General features: G+C 39.5%; 1 protein-coding gene across 8 annotated transcripts in view; it reads left to right on the plus strand.

Annotated features, from left to right (window-relative positions):
* LOC137422082 (ciliary neurotrophic factor receptor subunit alpha) overlaps nt 1–16,737 on the plus strand; it is a 174,085-nt gene that overhangs the window by 37,606 nt on the left and 119,742 nt on the right. For all 8 annotated transcript variants that reach the window (XM_078772916.1, XM_068108831.2, XM_068108829.2 and 5 more), the window contains one exon: nt 11,895–12,137. In XM_078772916.1, the coding sequence (XP_078629042.1) occupies nt 11,895–12,137 (243 nt within the window). The remainder of the gene's footprint in view (nt 1–11,894; nt 12,138–16,737) is intronic.

A 16,737-nucleotide genomic window follows, 5' to 3' on the forward strand; every position in this document is an offset into this window, starting at 1 on the left:
GACGAAACCTATGTTAAAGAAATATTCAATAGACGAGTCAAGAGGAGGATTTCTCCCGTTTCTAATTCCTTTATTTGCTGGTTTAAGTGCGGCGGGAGCATTGACTGGTGGTATTTCAGCAGCGGTAAAAACTGCTAACGAAAGGAAGGCACAACTAAAAGCTCAAAAAGAATTGGAAAGACATAACAAGGAGTTGGAGAAACAAATTAGTGGAAGTGGTGTAATTGTAGATTTTGCTCAAAAACTTGAAAGTCTACCTGATAAAGCTAGATTGTTGGTTGGAGATATGCTTTCCTCTATCGCTCAAGCGGGTGTTAAACTAACTAAACGGGGTAATGGATTGTATCTTTCTCATAAATAAATGGATAAATGGTTTAAACAATTTGGAAAGAATACAACGTCAAATATAGAACTAGCTAAGTATTGTAAAACACTAAAAATTGATAATGTGGTTATTTGTATGAGAGATGAATTAACACATATAAATAAGAATACAAAGAATATTATTATGAATTTAGACACACAGAATGGTTCTCATTGGGTTTGTATTCATAATAGTCAGGATAAATATTATTTTGATAGTTATGGTATGCCACCACCTGTTGAAGTAATACAATTCTTACAGAATGGTGTTTATCAAACATTCCAAGTTCAAGAAATTAATTCTAAATGTTGTGGCCAATTATGTTTATATGTATTATTTCAACTCAACAATAATGAAAATTTTTATGATATCATTTTTTATCTAATATAAATGACCTATGTTGGAAAAGATGGTTCTATCTTTGGAAAATCCTCTCAGGATATTGATTTATCAAATTATTATACAAAGGCACAGGCTGAACGACAAAAATATAGTGTAAGTAAAAATATTAATATGAAGAATACTTATAAATTAATCAATTATCCAAACCCTACAGATGCGAATGACTTGATTAGATTCAGTGATTTATCACAATATATATCTTTAAAGAAAACAGCACGTTTTGTGAAACAAGTAAAATTTACAACCACAACACCTGGTTATACTGACCATACACCTTTCCTCATTGAATTTAACTACCTGCTTACAATTAAATTTTATAAAGAAGGACATTTAGTTAATATGCGAATTAATAAATGGGGGTATGATATGCCTGATTTAGGGTATAATTGGTCTTTTTCAATAAACATAGAAGACCTACATGATTTAAATCAGTCTCGTAAAGAAGAATATTATCCACTTGGTGAAGATAAGGATTTATGTGGAAGTACAATTAGTAAACAACAAATACGTGATTTTAAGAAAATAAAAATATATGATAGTATAGCGATGGTTCGCATGACAAAGAAGGAAGGTAATGAGATAAGGATAGAAAGCCGAGGAATACAAACCGATTTGGTAGTGGGAAGATGGGGTGGTATTACCTGTCATAATATTAATCTCACATATATTTCTGATACATAAATGGCAGGAAGAAGACTACAAGAGAATTATAATTTTTGTATTCAAGGATACCTACAAGAAAAGGGTGCTCGGTATTACATACCTTATGATTTGGAGCATATACATGGGAATTTTGTCATTAAAAACTGGCCTTATACTGATATTGTTAAACCCACAAATAGAGACTTGTTTAAAATATTAAATAAAAATGAACTTCTCAAAGTTATGAAATATAAAACTCTTTTAGAAATCGTCAACAAATCTTATTGGTATCCTATTATGAGAAAAATAATTATAGATACAAGAATATCTCAAAATCCAGATGAGTATATGTATAATATTCTTTGGGGTTCAAACTCAAGGGTAGCAAGGGATGAGGAAGGAGTTGAAGAAGAGAAGGAGGAAAGAGAGAAAAAGGAGAAGGAGGAAAGGGAGAGGGAGGAGAAGGAGGAGAGGGAGAAAAAGGAGGAGGAGAGGGAGAAAAAGGAGAAGGAGGAAGGAGAGAAAAGGGAGAAGGAGGAAAGAGAGAAAAAGAAGAAGGAGGAGAGGGAGAAAAAGGAGAAGGAGGAGAGGGAGGAAAGGGAGCAAAGAGAGAGGGAGGAAAAATATAAAAAGATGGAAATCAGTGAGATTCGTAAAAGATTGAGTGTATTACAGCAAATAAATCAATCTCAACGCACCGAAGAGGAAATTAAAGAATTAACAACTCTTATGAAGATAATGGTTTCAAAAATAACAACGTTAATGTCTTCAATTTCAGGGAGGAGATTTAAACGAGAAAGTGGTGAAGAAGAAGAAGAAGAAGAAGGAAAAGATTATGTGATTGATGATGTTGGTGTCATTGACTTTAGTTAGTTTTTATTTGTAAACAAATGGAGGAGAGAGTGAAGGCATTCCTTAGGATTCTTTATGTTTTAAAAATAAAGATTGAAATGTATATGTTGAAAACCAAAAAGGTTTTGATACTCTGTCGGAATTTTTCTGATAAATAAATATGAGTTATTGTCTCAAATGTAAAAAGAAAACTAAATCTAAAAATATCTCTTATGTTAAAGCTAAAAATAATAGAGTTTATCAAAAAGGAATATGTCAAGTATGTGGCTCTAAAAAGTGCCAATTCATCTCTCCTAAAAGAGGAGGAGACATACAAAAGTTTCTGTCAGGAAGTAAATTTACAACAACTGGAATTCCAGGGGAATTACACCTTCCAGGGTATTCTTTCTGTGGTCCAGGAACAAACTTGGATAAAAGATTAGATGAGGCTGACAATCCTAAACCTTGGTCTAAACCTACAAATAGGGTTGACGAAGTGTGTATGAAGCATGATATTGCTTATGGGAAAACCACTACGTTGACTGAAAAACATAAAGCCGACAGCGAAATGTTGTATAATTTGTCTTTGATACAAAATCCAACGTTGAGAGAGAAAGTTGATAGGTTTATTGTGAGAAATTTGATAAATGCTAAATTGAAACTTGGTCTTGGTTATTCCTCAAAAAACTATTAGGCTCTAATGATGTCATCAAGACTGAGGAGCTTTTGGCTGAAGAATTACACAAACCTATAATCACAAAGTTTAAAAGAAGGAAGGTTTATTCTAAATACACCGACCACATATGGTCCGCTGATTTAATTGAATTGAATAATGACAGGGGATACAGGTATGCTTTAACCGTTATTGATTTGAGGAGTAGATTTGCCTGGGTTGTCCCTTTAAAAAATAAAAGGGGTGATACTTTAATGTTAGCCTTTAAGCTAATATTTGATCGGGATAAAAGGAAACCAAAGAAGTTATGGACTGATGAGGGAACAGAGTTCTATAACAAAATATTCATGAAATTTCTTAAGGGGAAGGGTATTAAATTATACAGCACCTTTAATGAAGGAAAAGCAGTTGTTATTGAGCGTTTTAATCGTACTTTGAAAGAGAGACTATATAAAAAATTCACACAACTCGGTTCTCAAAAATGGGTGTATTTAATTCAGGATATTGTAGATAATTACAATAATACAGTTCATTCATCAACAAAATCAAAACCATCGGAAACATTTACAAAATTAGAATATGAAAAGGAGATTAATTTGAGAAAGCCCAAGTTTAAAGTTGGTGATATTGTAAGAATATACAAATGGAAAAGTCATTTTGAGAAAGGTTATACACAAAAATGGACTCGTGAATTATTTAAAATCATTGATGTAATGGATACAGTCCCTTGGACCTACAAATTATATGATTTAAATGGAGAAGAAATCTTGGGTTCATTTTACTCGCAAGAATTACAAAAAACACAAGTAAGCAGATAATACCCTTGAAAATAATAAATAAATAAATAAAATGTAATGGGGATACGTTTTTAAATCTGTGAACCCCAAACACAGAATCCCACAACTTTTTAGTTGGGGCTTAACTTTTGTGTGTGTATAATGGGGATACGTTTTTAAATCTGTGAACCCCAAACACAGAATCCCACAACTTTTTAGTTGGGGCTTAACTTTTGTGTGTGTATAATGGGGATACGTTTTTAAATCTGTGAACTCCAAACACAGAATCCCACAACTTTTCAGTTGGGGCTTAACTTTTGTGTGTGTATAATGGGGATACGTTTTTAAATCTGTGAACCCCAAACACAGAATCCCTCAACTTTCCAGTTGGGGCTTAACTTTTGTGTATGTGTGTGAGTCATAATAATATACAAACCCTAACCCAACCCCATCCCTAACCCAACCCCATCCCTAACCCAAACCCATCCCTAACCCAACCCCATCCCAAACCCAACCCCATCCCTAACCCAACCCCATCCCTAACCCAACCCATCCCTAACCCAACCCCATCCCTATCCCAACCCCATCCCTAACCCAACCCCATCCCTAACCCAACCCCATCCCTAACCCAACCCCATCCCTAACCCAACCCCATCCCTAACCCAACCCCATCCCTAACCCAACCCCAACCCTCACATTCAAAATCCCAACCCTAACCCAATCCCATCCCTAACCCAACCCCAACCCTAACCCTCACATTCAAAATCCCAACCCTAACCCAACCCCATCCCTAACCCAACCCCAACCCATCCCTAACCCTCACATTCAAAATCCCAACCCTAACCCAATCCCATCCCTAACCCAACCCCAACCCTCACATTCAAAATCCCAACCCTAACCCAACCCCATCCCTAACCCAACCCCATCCCTAACCCTCACATTCAAAATCCCACCCAAACCCTAACATAATCTTTTTTTTCTTCTTTTAAAAAAATATGTATTTCATTTTTTTTTTTTCCTCTTCTTCCAATTCTGTCTTTCAAGGCTTTCAAGTTTGAAGAAGTAGAAATGGGAAGAAAGAATTTTCCAGCATTTTCTTCCTCGAACTTTCTTGATATTGCTTAAATCAAGCGTCATTAAACAAAGAACATTGTTCATTGCTTTAGAATCCAAAGAGTCTCCAAGATGGACCCCACAGGTAGAGTCTCCAAAATAAAACCAACTTTCCAAGTTCCCAAGGTATAACCACATTCCTGTTGAGCCTCCAAGATAGGTATCACATTCCGAGTCATCAAAACAAAACCCCCATTCCGAGTCTCCAAAAATATAACCATCTTTCCAAGTCCCCAAGGTAGAACCACAATTTTCAGAAATATTTGGGGTTTCCGTGATAAGTCTCACATAGTATAACTGCGGACCATCAGGGAAAACTTCCCTTTCCCAATTTTTTAGGGTTTCTATGATGTGTCTCACATAGTATAACTGCGGACCATCAGGGAGAACTCTCCTTGCCCAATTTTTTAGGGTTTCTATGATGTGTCTCACATAGTATAACTGCGGACCATCAGGGAGAATTCCCGTTTCCCAAATTTTTGGGGTTTCTATGATGTGTCTCACATAGTATAACTGCGGACCATCAGGGAGAACTCTCCTTGCCCAATTTTTTAGGGTTTCTATGATGTGTCTCACATAGTATAACTGCGGACCATCAGGGAGAACTCCCCTTTCCCAATTTTCAGAAATTTGTGGGTCTCCAATGTATGACTTGTATTCTGGCTCATCAAGGTAGAACTTGTTCAGTGGGTTTTGTTTTGATAACTCACAACAAGTATCATCATGGTAAAACTCTTTTTCAGGATTTTGTGGATCTCCAAGGTATAACTCTTTGGCTGGGTCATCAAGGTAGAACTCGTTCTGGGGGTCTTGGTTGTTCAAAATGTCTTCAAACAAAAAAATAACTTCATCCCAAGTTGTGTTAAAAGCAGAATTTTCATTTCGTATCTCAGATACAATTTCCTGTGAAAGAAAATAACAATGTATTAATTTAATACAATATTTTTATTTGTATAAATCAAGCTCTATGAATATTAAAATAAACTTTGTTAACTCTTACATGAGTCTCATCTAAAAAAAAAAAAAAAAAAAAAAATTAAATAAATAAATAAATAAATAAACAAACTTACCTCCATTGATAAGAGGTTCGAGTCCAGTTCATCAATCTGAAGGTTGAGTTCTACACAGGTAGTAGGACTCCAAGGAATAGCAAAGTTATCCCATTCCATTTCGGCATAGGAGTCCATTCTCAAGTGAAGCAGAAAGCGTGTTTGAAAAAGCCTGTGTGGTCGGTGCCTTTTATAAGAAGGGCTGGGTGTGTGTCATTTCCTGTGGAAATTCCCTGGGCGTGTCTTAACTGGAAATGATGTGATGGAAATTCCCTGAAAATGATGTAATGTATTACCTGGAAATGATACAATGCTGAAGAGTTTATAAAGTGGGTGGGACTTAGCAAAAGTGGGCGGAGCGTAGCAAAAGTGGGCGGGACATAGCAAAAAGTGGGCGTGGCCTAACAAAAAGTGGGCGGGGTTTACCAAAAAGTGGACGGAGCTTAACAAAAGGTGGGCAGAGCCTACCAAAAAGTGTGTGGCACTGGAGGCGCTCAAACAAGAACATTGAGGGAGGTTTACCATTTTATCTTAGCTCAGTTAAAATATCTTAATAAAGAACCAAACTCAAACATATTTTTTGTTAATGTATTAGACGGTGAGGAGAGTTGTAGGAGAATTAAATTATTTCCCACACATAAACAAATATTTGTAGGGTCGTTGTTTGAGTGGGTCAAAGATGATTCACCAGATGATATTAAGAGTAAAAGGTTAAAAGGTCCATAAGGTCAGAAGGATCACAGGTGTTTAAGTGGTCTAATGAATAAGGATAACATGTCAAAAGGTTAGAAGGTTCGTAAAGAACAGGGTGAGAGAAATATAGGTGTTTAGGGTCAATATGGAAGTGAATGGGTCAAAGATTAATCTGCCAGATGATATGTAGAAGAAGGATGATAGGTCTATAAGAGAAAACAAATATTTGTAGTGTTTGAGTGGTCTAATGAACAACATTAAGGATAGGTACTACAGACAAAAGGTTCATAAAGATGAGGGTGGGAGAAATAGAGGTGTTTATGATTTTTGAAAAAGACAAGGGGGTAAATGACATTAGATAGGGATTTCCCATGTTAAACGGAGGTGTCCCAGAAGCAACATTATTACACTACTGACAGGTACAGCAGGAAATTTGACAGGGACAGCAGGAAATTTGACAGGTACAGCAGGAAATTTGACAGGTACAGCAGGAAATTTGACAGGTACAGCAGGAAATTTGACAGGTACAGCAGGAAATTTGACAGGGACAGCAGGATATTTGACAGGTACAGCAGGAAATTTGACAGGTACAGCAGGAAATTTGACAGGTACAGCAGGAAATTTGACAGGTACAGCAGGAAATTTGACAGGTACAGCAGGAAATTTGACAGGGACAGCAGGAAATTTGACAGGTACAGCAGGAAATTTGACAGGTACAGCAGGAAATTTGACAGTTACAGCAGGAAATTTGACAGGAACAGCAGGAAATTTGACAGGTACAGCAGGAAATTTGACAGGTACAGCCGGAAATTTGACAGGTACAGCAGGAAATTTGACAATGAGGTTTTTGTGAGAAAGGAAAATTTCTTCAGCTAATCGCAGAAGCTAGAAATGTGCAGAAATAAACTCCACAAATCTAACAGATTAAGACATTATGTGCATTAATAAGATACATACATGATCAAGAGATTATATAATCAAAAATTCCTCTGTTAAATTTAACTAACCTAACCCTAATAAGATACATACATGATCAAGAGGTTATATGATCAATAATTCCTCTGTAAAATTAGCAAACCTAAACCTAACCCTAATAAGATACATACATGATCACGAGATTATATGATCAAGAATTCCTCTGATTTACCTCACCTAAGCCCAACATAACCTAACCCTAACCCTAACCCTAACCCTAACCCTAACCCTAACCCTAACCCTAAACCTAACCCTAGCCCTAAACCTAACCCTAACCCTCACCCTAACCCTAACCCTAACCCTAACCCTAACCCTAAACCTAACCCTAGCCCTAAACCTAACCCTAGCCCTAAACCTAACCCTCACCCTAACCTAACCCTAACCCAAACCCAAACAACTGGTACACTGGCAGCATTTTTAATTATTTATCTTAAATTTCTTAAAAGTATTAAGACTGGTACATGCCCTTGTGCTTATCTTCATGGGTTTTTGTGCAAAATGGCAGAAATCAGCTGAAACCAAGAGCATAAGGATGAATAAATTCATATAGAGTGGATCACATCACTTATTGTACAATATTTTTGACAGAGTGGTGACATTTTTTGTCATTGTTTGTAAGAATACACAACTTGTTTTTGGACACCCATAACACCATGAACAGTTTGCATGATCTTTACCTTGACGAGCAGCTATCGCAATTATTCAATCAAAATTTGAAAGTTTAATTGTAAAATTGTTAATTATTTATTAATTTATCCTATGCATATTGCACTGTAATGCTATTATTAATTCAACCATCTGGTTGCATCATTTTCTTGGAGCGCGGCTGCTGCTGATGCAATGCCTCTCTATAACCAGTCATCTTGTACTCATTCTTGTACTCATTTCATCTGGTACATCTGGTACTCATTCTTGCCGAACTTTTGCGTCATCTGGCTGAGCAACCCACCTGGTGTTCATTCAACGGCGTGACAGGGGCTCAAGCTCAGTACTCTAACATCTCAAGACAGCCACCTTAACCGTTAAGCCAACACCAGACCTTTTGGCCTAGGTTGGTGGTCTTTCGGTCTTCTACCGACTCCTCTCCGGCCTTGCTCCCCCAGCTCTCTCTGTGCTCTGTCCCCCAAATACTCCTACAGGTCGCACAAGATCTGCCAGCAACCCTCTGATGGTTAAACTGCCAAAATCAAGACTCTCTATTCACCTTCACCCTTTCACTCCTTAACAGTGGCTCCTTCAATCCCACTCCTCCCTCCAGGTCTTTAAAACAGCTGTTCACCACCATCTCTTATCTTCCCCCATCCAAAACCTTGATCTTTTCTACCCCCGTTAAAACACCCCAAATACACTTTTTTGAAAAACCGACTTCTTTCCTGAAATTCCTCGTAGTGAAATTCCTAGTAGTGTTCATTTGCTTTATACCATGTAGCACTCGCTCCTCCCCAGCCCTCCCCCTTCCACAGATCTACCGACGTCCCTGTTCTCTACTGTTGTTGTGCTTGTGTGCTTCCCTCTCTCTCCCCCTCTTGTCTAAATGGGCGCCCTACATCTGGCAAATAAAATACATTTACTTCTTCATGCAGGTGTATGAATCAAATCGGCGCCCCTTTATATGAACCTTTCGAGAGCATTACTTGGTTCCTCCTAAGAACACAAGGGTAGTCCAGCATGCACACGAGATTTTTTTTTGAATGCCCTGCTTTTCTCTACTTTGCCACAAGGCACATACCCTTACGTAAAGGGGCCGTTTCTATGCCCTTGGCATTTTACTCAATAATTCACGTTGGTGTCTGTCAGTCCGTCCATCCGTCCGCCCAAAATGTGTTGGCGCTCGTATCTCAAAGACTATACATTGAAACGAGCTGAAACTTGGAATATACACGAATATACATATACCCACCATCCAATAGGGCCAGTTAATGGCGTTCAAAACACCCCACCAAATTAGGTATTTGCTCTCTTCTCTGAAACTGCAGACACGATGTTGATGAAACTTGGCCACAAGCTTCATACCTGATGCCTAACGAAGGTGTTTTGACCGCATCAAAATCTGTGCTAAATAATGGGGTGGGCGGGGGGTGGGGTCTGACCCCCAAAATAGCTATTTGCTTTCTTCTCTGAAACTACATACACGATTTTGATGAAACTTGGCGACAACCATCCTATCTGACGCCTAACGAAGGTGTATTGTCCTGCCCTGCTGTTCTGCCAAGTGCACTACCTGCTGTCCTGCCAAGTGCATTACCTGCTGCCCTGCCAAGTTTACTACCTTCTGTCCTGCCAAGTGCACTACCTGCTGTCCTGCCAAGTGCATTACCTGCTGCCCTGCCAAGTGCACTACCTTCTGTCCTGCCTTATGCACTACCTGGTGCCATGCCATGTGGACTACCTGCTGTCCTGCCAAGTTTACTACCTTCTGTCCTGCTTTGTGCACTACCTGGTGCCCTGCCATGTGTACTACCTGCTGTCCTGCCAAGTTTACTACCTTCTGTCCTGCCTTGTGCACTACCTGGTGCCCTGCCATGTAGACTACCTGCTGTCCTGCCTTGTGCACTACCTGGTGCCATGCCATATGGACTACCTGCTGTCCTGCCTTGTGCACTACCTGGTGCCAAGCCATGTGGACTACCTGCTGTCCTGCCAACCACATAAAATTAGTCATTAACAGTGGCAAGTTCGCCATAAACACAATTATGTCGTTTGGTGTATTTCAATGTCATATAATTATATTGCCCACATGGTGACCAGTATGTTTCCATACAGTATATATGACTAGTACATGTTTCCATTCAGTATATATGACTGGTACATGTTTCCATACAATATATATGACTGGTACATGTTTCCATTCAGTATATAAGACTGGTACATGTTTCCATACAGTATATATGGTGAGTACATGTTTCCATACAGTATATATGAATGGTACATGTTTCCATACAGTATATATGGCGAGTACATGTTTCCATACAGTATATATGAATGGTACATGTTTCCATACAGTATATATGGCGAGTACATGTTTCCATACAGTATATATGAATGGTACATGTTTCCATTCAGTATATATGGTGACTACATGTTTCCATACAGTATATATGAATGGTACATGTTGCGATACAGTATATACGGCGAGTACATGTTTCCATACAGTATATATGACGTACATTTCCCCATACAGTATATATGACGTACATTTTTCCATACAGTATATGCACTACTCACAATAAGTTAGGGATATTGGCAGCTTCTTCGGTGTGGTTGATTTTGTGTATTAATTATGTTGAAAAAAAGTTGTTGGTCCTAATTCTATGGTTATTAATGAGTGTGAAAAAACACAGCATTCTTGATTTCAATACCGTAACCCTAACCCCCATAAAAAAAATAAACTCACTCCCACAATATCCCTAACTTATTGTGAGTAGTGTATGACTGGTACATGTTTCCATACAGTATATATGGCTGGTACATGTTTCCATACAGTATGTATGACTAGTACATGTTTCCATACAGTATATATGGCTAGTACATGTTTCCATACAGTATGTATGACCAGTACATGTTTCCATACTGTATATATGGCTAGTACATGTTTCCATACAGTATATATGGCTAGTACATGTTTCCATACAGTATGTATGACTAGTACATGTTTCCATACAGTATGTATGACTAGTACATGTTTCCATACTGTATATATGAATGGTACATGTTTCCATACAGTATATATGACTAGTACATGTTTCCATACAGTATATATGGCTAGTACATGTTTCCATACAGTATGTATGACCAGTACATGTTTCCATACAGTATATATGAATGGTACATGTTTCCATACAGTATATATGGCTAGTACATGTTTCCATACAGTATATATGACTAGTACATGTTTCCATACAGTATATATGGCTAGTACATGTTTCCATACAGTATGTATGACTAGTACATGTTTCCATACAGTATATATGAATGGTACATGTTTCCATACAGTATATATGACAAGTACATAATTCCATCCAGCATATATGAATGGAACATGTTTCCATACAGTATATATGACTAATACATGTTTCCATACAGTATATATGACTAGTACATGTTTCCATACAGTATATATGGCTAATACATGTTTCCATACAGTATATATGACTAATACATGCTTCCATACAGTACATATGACGAGTACATGTTTCCATACAGTGTATATGACTGGTACATGTGTCCATGCAGTATATATGACTAGTACATGTTTCCATACAGTATATATGACTAGTACATATTTCCATACTGTATATATAACTGGTACATGTTTCCATATGGTATATATGACTAGTACATGTTTTCATGAAGATATATTATTTTTGTTGTTTTAGATTTAAAAGAGGCTGGAGTGCAAGCTGCTGCTGTTGGCTCTGATGTCCACCTGATCTGTAACAACACAGAGCATGATGTCCAATGGAATCTGAATGGGGAAGTGATACCTGAGAGCGTGAACCATGTAACTCGAGATGGCCACCTCAATCTGACAGACATTAACCTTGAGGCAAATGGTACCTACACTTGCCGCAGCAAACGTTCTGGAGCCCACCTGTATTCCAGCACATTGCTGGTTGGCTGTAAGTTCTACTACTGTTGTAATGTTTTCATTTGAAACAGATTTTTAGAGATTGAAGTAAATACTCTTTAGGGCACCAATTATTCCCACCTCCTTGTGGGGTTGGCCAGGTAACCTTTATGGAGCAAGTCTTTCATGAAATGGTTGGCCAGCCTGACATTGGACTGAAGTTGATAGCAAATTGGTGATATTGCCAGGGTGCTGGGGATAACCTTTGGTGAAAAACACCGTGGGGTCTTTAACATCCACGATCAGTGGTAACATCTGGGTCATCCAGCTTTATGTCCTTCTGATGGGCGAGGCGCACACATTGATACCTCATCCTGCATGCAAAACACCAGGACGACAGTTTTTAGCTTCGGTATTCAAATCCATTGTGGAGAGCTCAAAAGCGAGTGTGTGTACCTCTAGACGATCATGTGTGTGTACCTCTAGACGATCATGTGTGTGTACCTGTGGACTATCTTGTGTGTACCTGTGGACTATCTTGTGTGTACCTCTGGACGATCATGTGTGTGTACCTCGAGGCTATCTTGTGTATACCTCGAGGCTATCTTGGGTGTGTACCTCTGGACTATCTTGTGTATACCTCTAGACTATCTTGTGTGTGTGTACCTCTGGACTATCTTGTGTGTACCTCTGGACTATCTTGTGTATACCTCCAGACTATCTTGTGTGTGTGTACCTCTGGACTATCTTGTGTGTACCTCTGGACTATCTTGTGTATACCTCTAGACTATATTGTGTGTGTACCTCTGGACTATCTTGTGTGTACCTCTGGGCTATCTTGTGTATACCTCTAGACTATCTTGTGTATACCTCTAGACTATCTTGTGTATACCTCTAGACGATCTTGTGTGTGTACCTCTGGACTATCTTGTGTGTACCTCTCGACTATCTTGTGTGTACTTCTGGACTATCTTGTGTATACCTCTAGACTATCTTGTGTGTGTACCTCTGGACTATCTTGTGTATACCTCTAGACTATCTTGTGTGTGTACCTCTGGACTATCTTGTGTATACCTCTAGACTATCTTGTGTGTGTACCTCTGGACTATCGTGTGTGTACCTCTGGGCTATCTTGTGTATACCTCTAGACTATCTTGTGTATACCTCTAGACTATCTTGTGTATACCTCTAGACGATCTTGTGTGTGTACCTCTCGACTATCTTGTGTGTACTTCTGGACTATCTTGTGTGTACTTCTGGACTATCTTGTGTATACCTCTAGACTATCTTGTGTGTGTACCTCTCGACTATCTTGTGTATACCTCTAGACTATCTTGTGTATACCTCTAGACGATCTTGTGTGTGTACCTCTCGACTATCTTGTGTGTACTTCTAGACTATCTTGTGTATACCTCTAGACTATCTTGTGTGTGTACCTCTGGACTATCTTGTGTGTACCTCTGGGCTATCTTGTGTATACCTCTAGACTATCTTGTGTATACCTCTAGACTATCTTGTGTATACCTCTAGACGATCTTGTGTGTGTACCTCTGGACTATCTTGTGTGTACCTCTCGACTATCTTGTGTGTACTTCTGGACTATCTTGTGTATACCTCTGGACTATCTTGTGTGTGTACCTCTGGACTATCTTGTGTGTACCTCTGGGCTATCTTGTGTATACCTCTCGACTATCTTGTGTATACCTCTAGACTATCTTGTGTATACCTCTAGACTATCTTGTGTATACCTCCAGACGATCTTGTGTGTACCTTTGGACTATCTTGTGTGTACCTCTAGACTATTCTGTGTGTACCTCTAGACTATCTTGTGTGTACGTTTAGACTATCTTGTGTGTATACCTCTGGACTATCTTGTGTGTATACCTCTGGACTATCGTATGCATACCTATAGACTATCTTGTGTGTACCTCTGGACTATCTTGTGTGTACCTCTGGACTATCTTGTGTGTACCTCGAGACTATTCTGTGTGTACCTCTAGACTATCTTGTGTATACGTCTAGACTATCTTGTGTGTATACCTCTGGACTATCTTGTGTGTATACCTCTGGACTATCGTATGCATACCTATAGACTATCTTGTGTGTATACCTTTAGACTATATTGTGTGTATACCTCTAGTATACCTCGAGACTATCTTCTGAACCCAACATCATAACAAGAAAGATGTCGGGCATAGCACGATACTTGTGAAATCCAAGTAAACAATATGCTTCCACGTTTTCATTCGTTATTAAATTCAGTGACCCGATTTGAAAATTGTTCAACCGACAGCAGAGTACCCACCTTCTGGGTAGGTGGACAATGCACAGAGTAGCCACCTTCCGCATAGGTGGAGATTGCTCAGAGTACCCACCTTCCAGGTAGGTGGAGATTGTGCAGAGTACCCACCTTCTGGGTATGTGGAGATTGCGCAGAGTACCCACCTTCCAGGTAGGTGGAGATTGTGCAGAGTACTTACTTTCCGGGTAGATGGAGATTGCGCAGAGTACCCACCTTCCAGGTAGGTGGAGATTGTGCAGAGTACTTACTTTCCGGGTAGATGGAGATTGCGCAGAGTACCCACCTTACAGGTAGGATGAGATTGCGCAGAGTACCCACTTTCCGGGTAGGAGGAGATGGCTCAGAGTACTCACTTTCTGGGTATGTGGAGATTGCTCAGAGTACTCACTTTCTGGGTAGGTGGAGATTGCGCATTACTAGATGTAAAAGTATAGTGTGTATATTGCAAGAAGGCTATCAAAGTGTCCAAAGTGTCTTAAGGATGTGAAGGCTCTAAGTGGTCCAAAGTGTCAATAGCGGTTTATAATAGTCGATAAGGGTATTAAGGGGTCTGAAGGTCTAAAGGGTATTTTTAAACTGTAGTTAGGTTTGCAAAGGGTCTAATGGTCAAGGGTATAAGCAGTCTCAAGGATGTAAATGTCTTCAGGAGTCTAAGGTGTCTTAAAAGGTCTTGATGGGTCTAAAAGGTCAAGGGGGTCTAAATGTTCTAAAAGGTCAAAGGATCTAAGTGTTCTAAAGGGTCTTAAAAGGATCTAAAATGATATAAATTGTCTAAGGCGTCTCAAAAAATTATAAAGATCATGTTCCAACAGTAGTTACAGGTCTAATGGTTGAAAAGGATCATGTGGTTTTTTTTTATTGGTTTTTTTAATGTTGGAGGCTCCAGGCCCGGACGATGTAGCCCTCATCGAGGCCAGGCCTTGAATAGAAGAGAAGAAAAGTTTATGATAAAAAGTGTGTGAGTTTTGTTTGTGAGAAAGAGAGATTGAAGCTCGCCCGGTAGCGATAGTTTGAGTGAGACAAAAAGTAAAACCAGCAATCATGACATGGAGAGTGTAAGATGGTTCCGGGCACCACTTTAACGCTCCTAAGTCAGGACGGTAGTACTACCCTGGGCGGTTGCTGTCTACAACCTAATACCTAAGGAACCGGTCCAACGGGATGTGTTTTTTTGGAGACAACATCTCCTTACTGGATGGCCGTTGGCTCCCAGAGGGAGATCATCCGCCCTTTGACAGGTCTATAGGGTCTTATGGGGTTTGGATGTCTTAAGGGTCTTAGGATGCCAAAGGGTCTAATGGGGTTTTAGGTTATAATGTGATACATAGGGTTTTAGGTGTCTAATGGTTCTAACGGGGTCGATGGGGTCTTAAGGTTCGAAAGGGTCTTTGGGATCTTATGGGTTTTAAGGGTCTATTGGGCCCAAGGGTTATAACGGTGTGTATAGGGTCTACATAGTCTTTCAGTTTGAAAGGGTCTTCAGAGCTTTATGTGTTTTGGGTAAGTTAGGGGTTTATTGTCCCCAGTCGCACCGCGGAGCGAAAGGGGGACTATGGTTTTCCCCTCCGTCCGTGTGTCCGTCCGTCCTTCCATCCACCCATCCGTGCGTGCGGGCGTGCGTGCGTGCGTAAGCGAAGGACCGCATTCGAATTTGGTGTGTGGGTGCAACCCACGTCAAAATCCAAGATGGCCACCGCCATGTATGTCTGAACCTTGTGAGATGAATATCTTGAAAAATAAGCGAAGTACCAACTTCTAATTTGGTGTGTGGGTGTATCTCGGCACAAGGAAGAACCCCATTGAAAATTGGATCGCCACGTCAAAATCCAAGATGGCCGCCACCATATATATGTCTGAACATTGTGAGCGAAATATCTCGAAAGATAAGCGAAGTACCAACTTCTAATCTGGTGTGTGGGTGTATCTACGCATAAGGAAGAACGCTGTTTTAAATTGGGTCGCCAGGTCAAAATCCAAGATGGCCACCGCCATGTATGTCTGAACATTGTGAGATTAATATCTTGAAAAATAAGCGAAGTACCAAGTTCTAATCTGGTGTGTGGGTGTATCTCGGCATCAGGAAGAACGCTATTGAACATTGGGTCGCCACGTTAAAATCCAAGATGGCCGCCTCCATATATATGTCTGAACCTTGTGAGATGAATATCTTGAAAAATAAGCGAAGTACCAACTTCTAATCTGGTGTGTGGGTGTATCTAGGCATAAGGAAGAACGCTATTGAAAATTGGGTCGTCACGTCAAAATCCAAGATGGCCGCCTTGCGTCTTCCACTTTGTCAACTCGCATCACTTCACCGACGGGGGACCTAGGCGTAACGCTTGTATGGACT

This window comes from Myxine glutinosa, chromosome 2 (assembly GCF_964187855.1).
Source record: "Myxine glutinosa chromosome 2, kmMyxGlut1.1, whole genome shotgun sequence".
Taxonomy (NCBI): Eukaryota; Metazoa; Chordata; class Myxini; order Myxiniformes; family Myxinidae; genus Myxine; species Myxine glutinosa.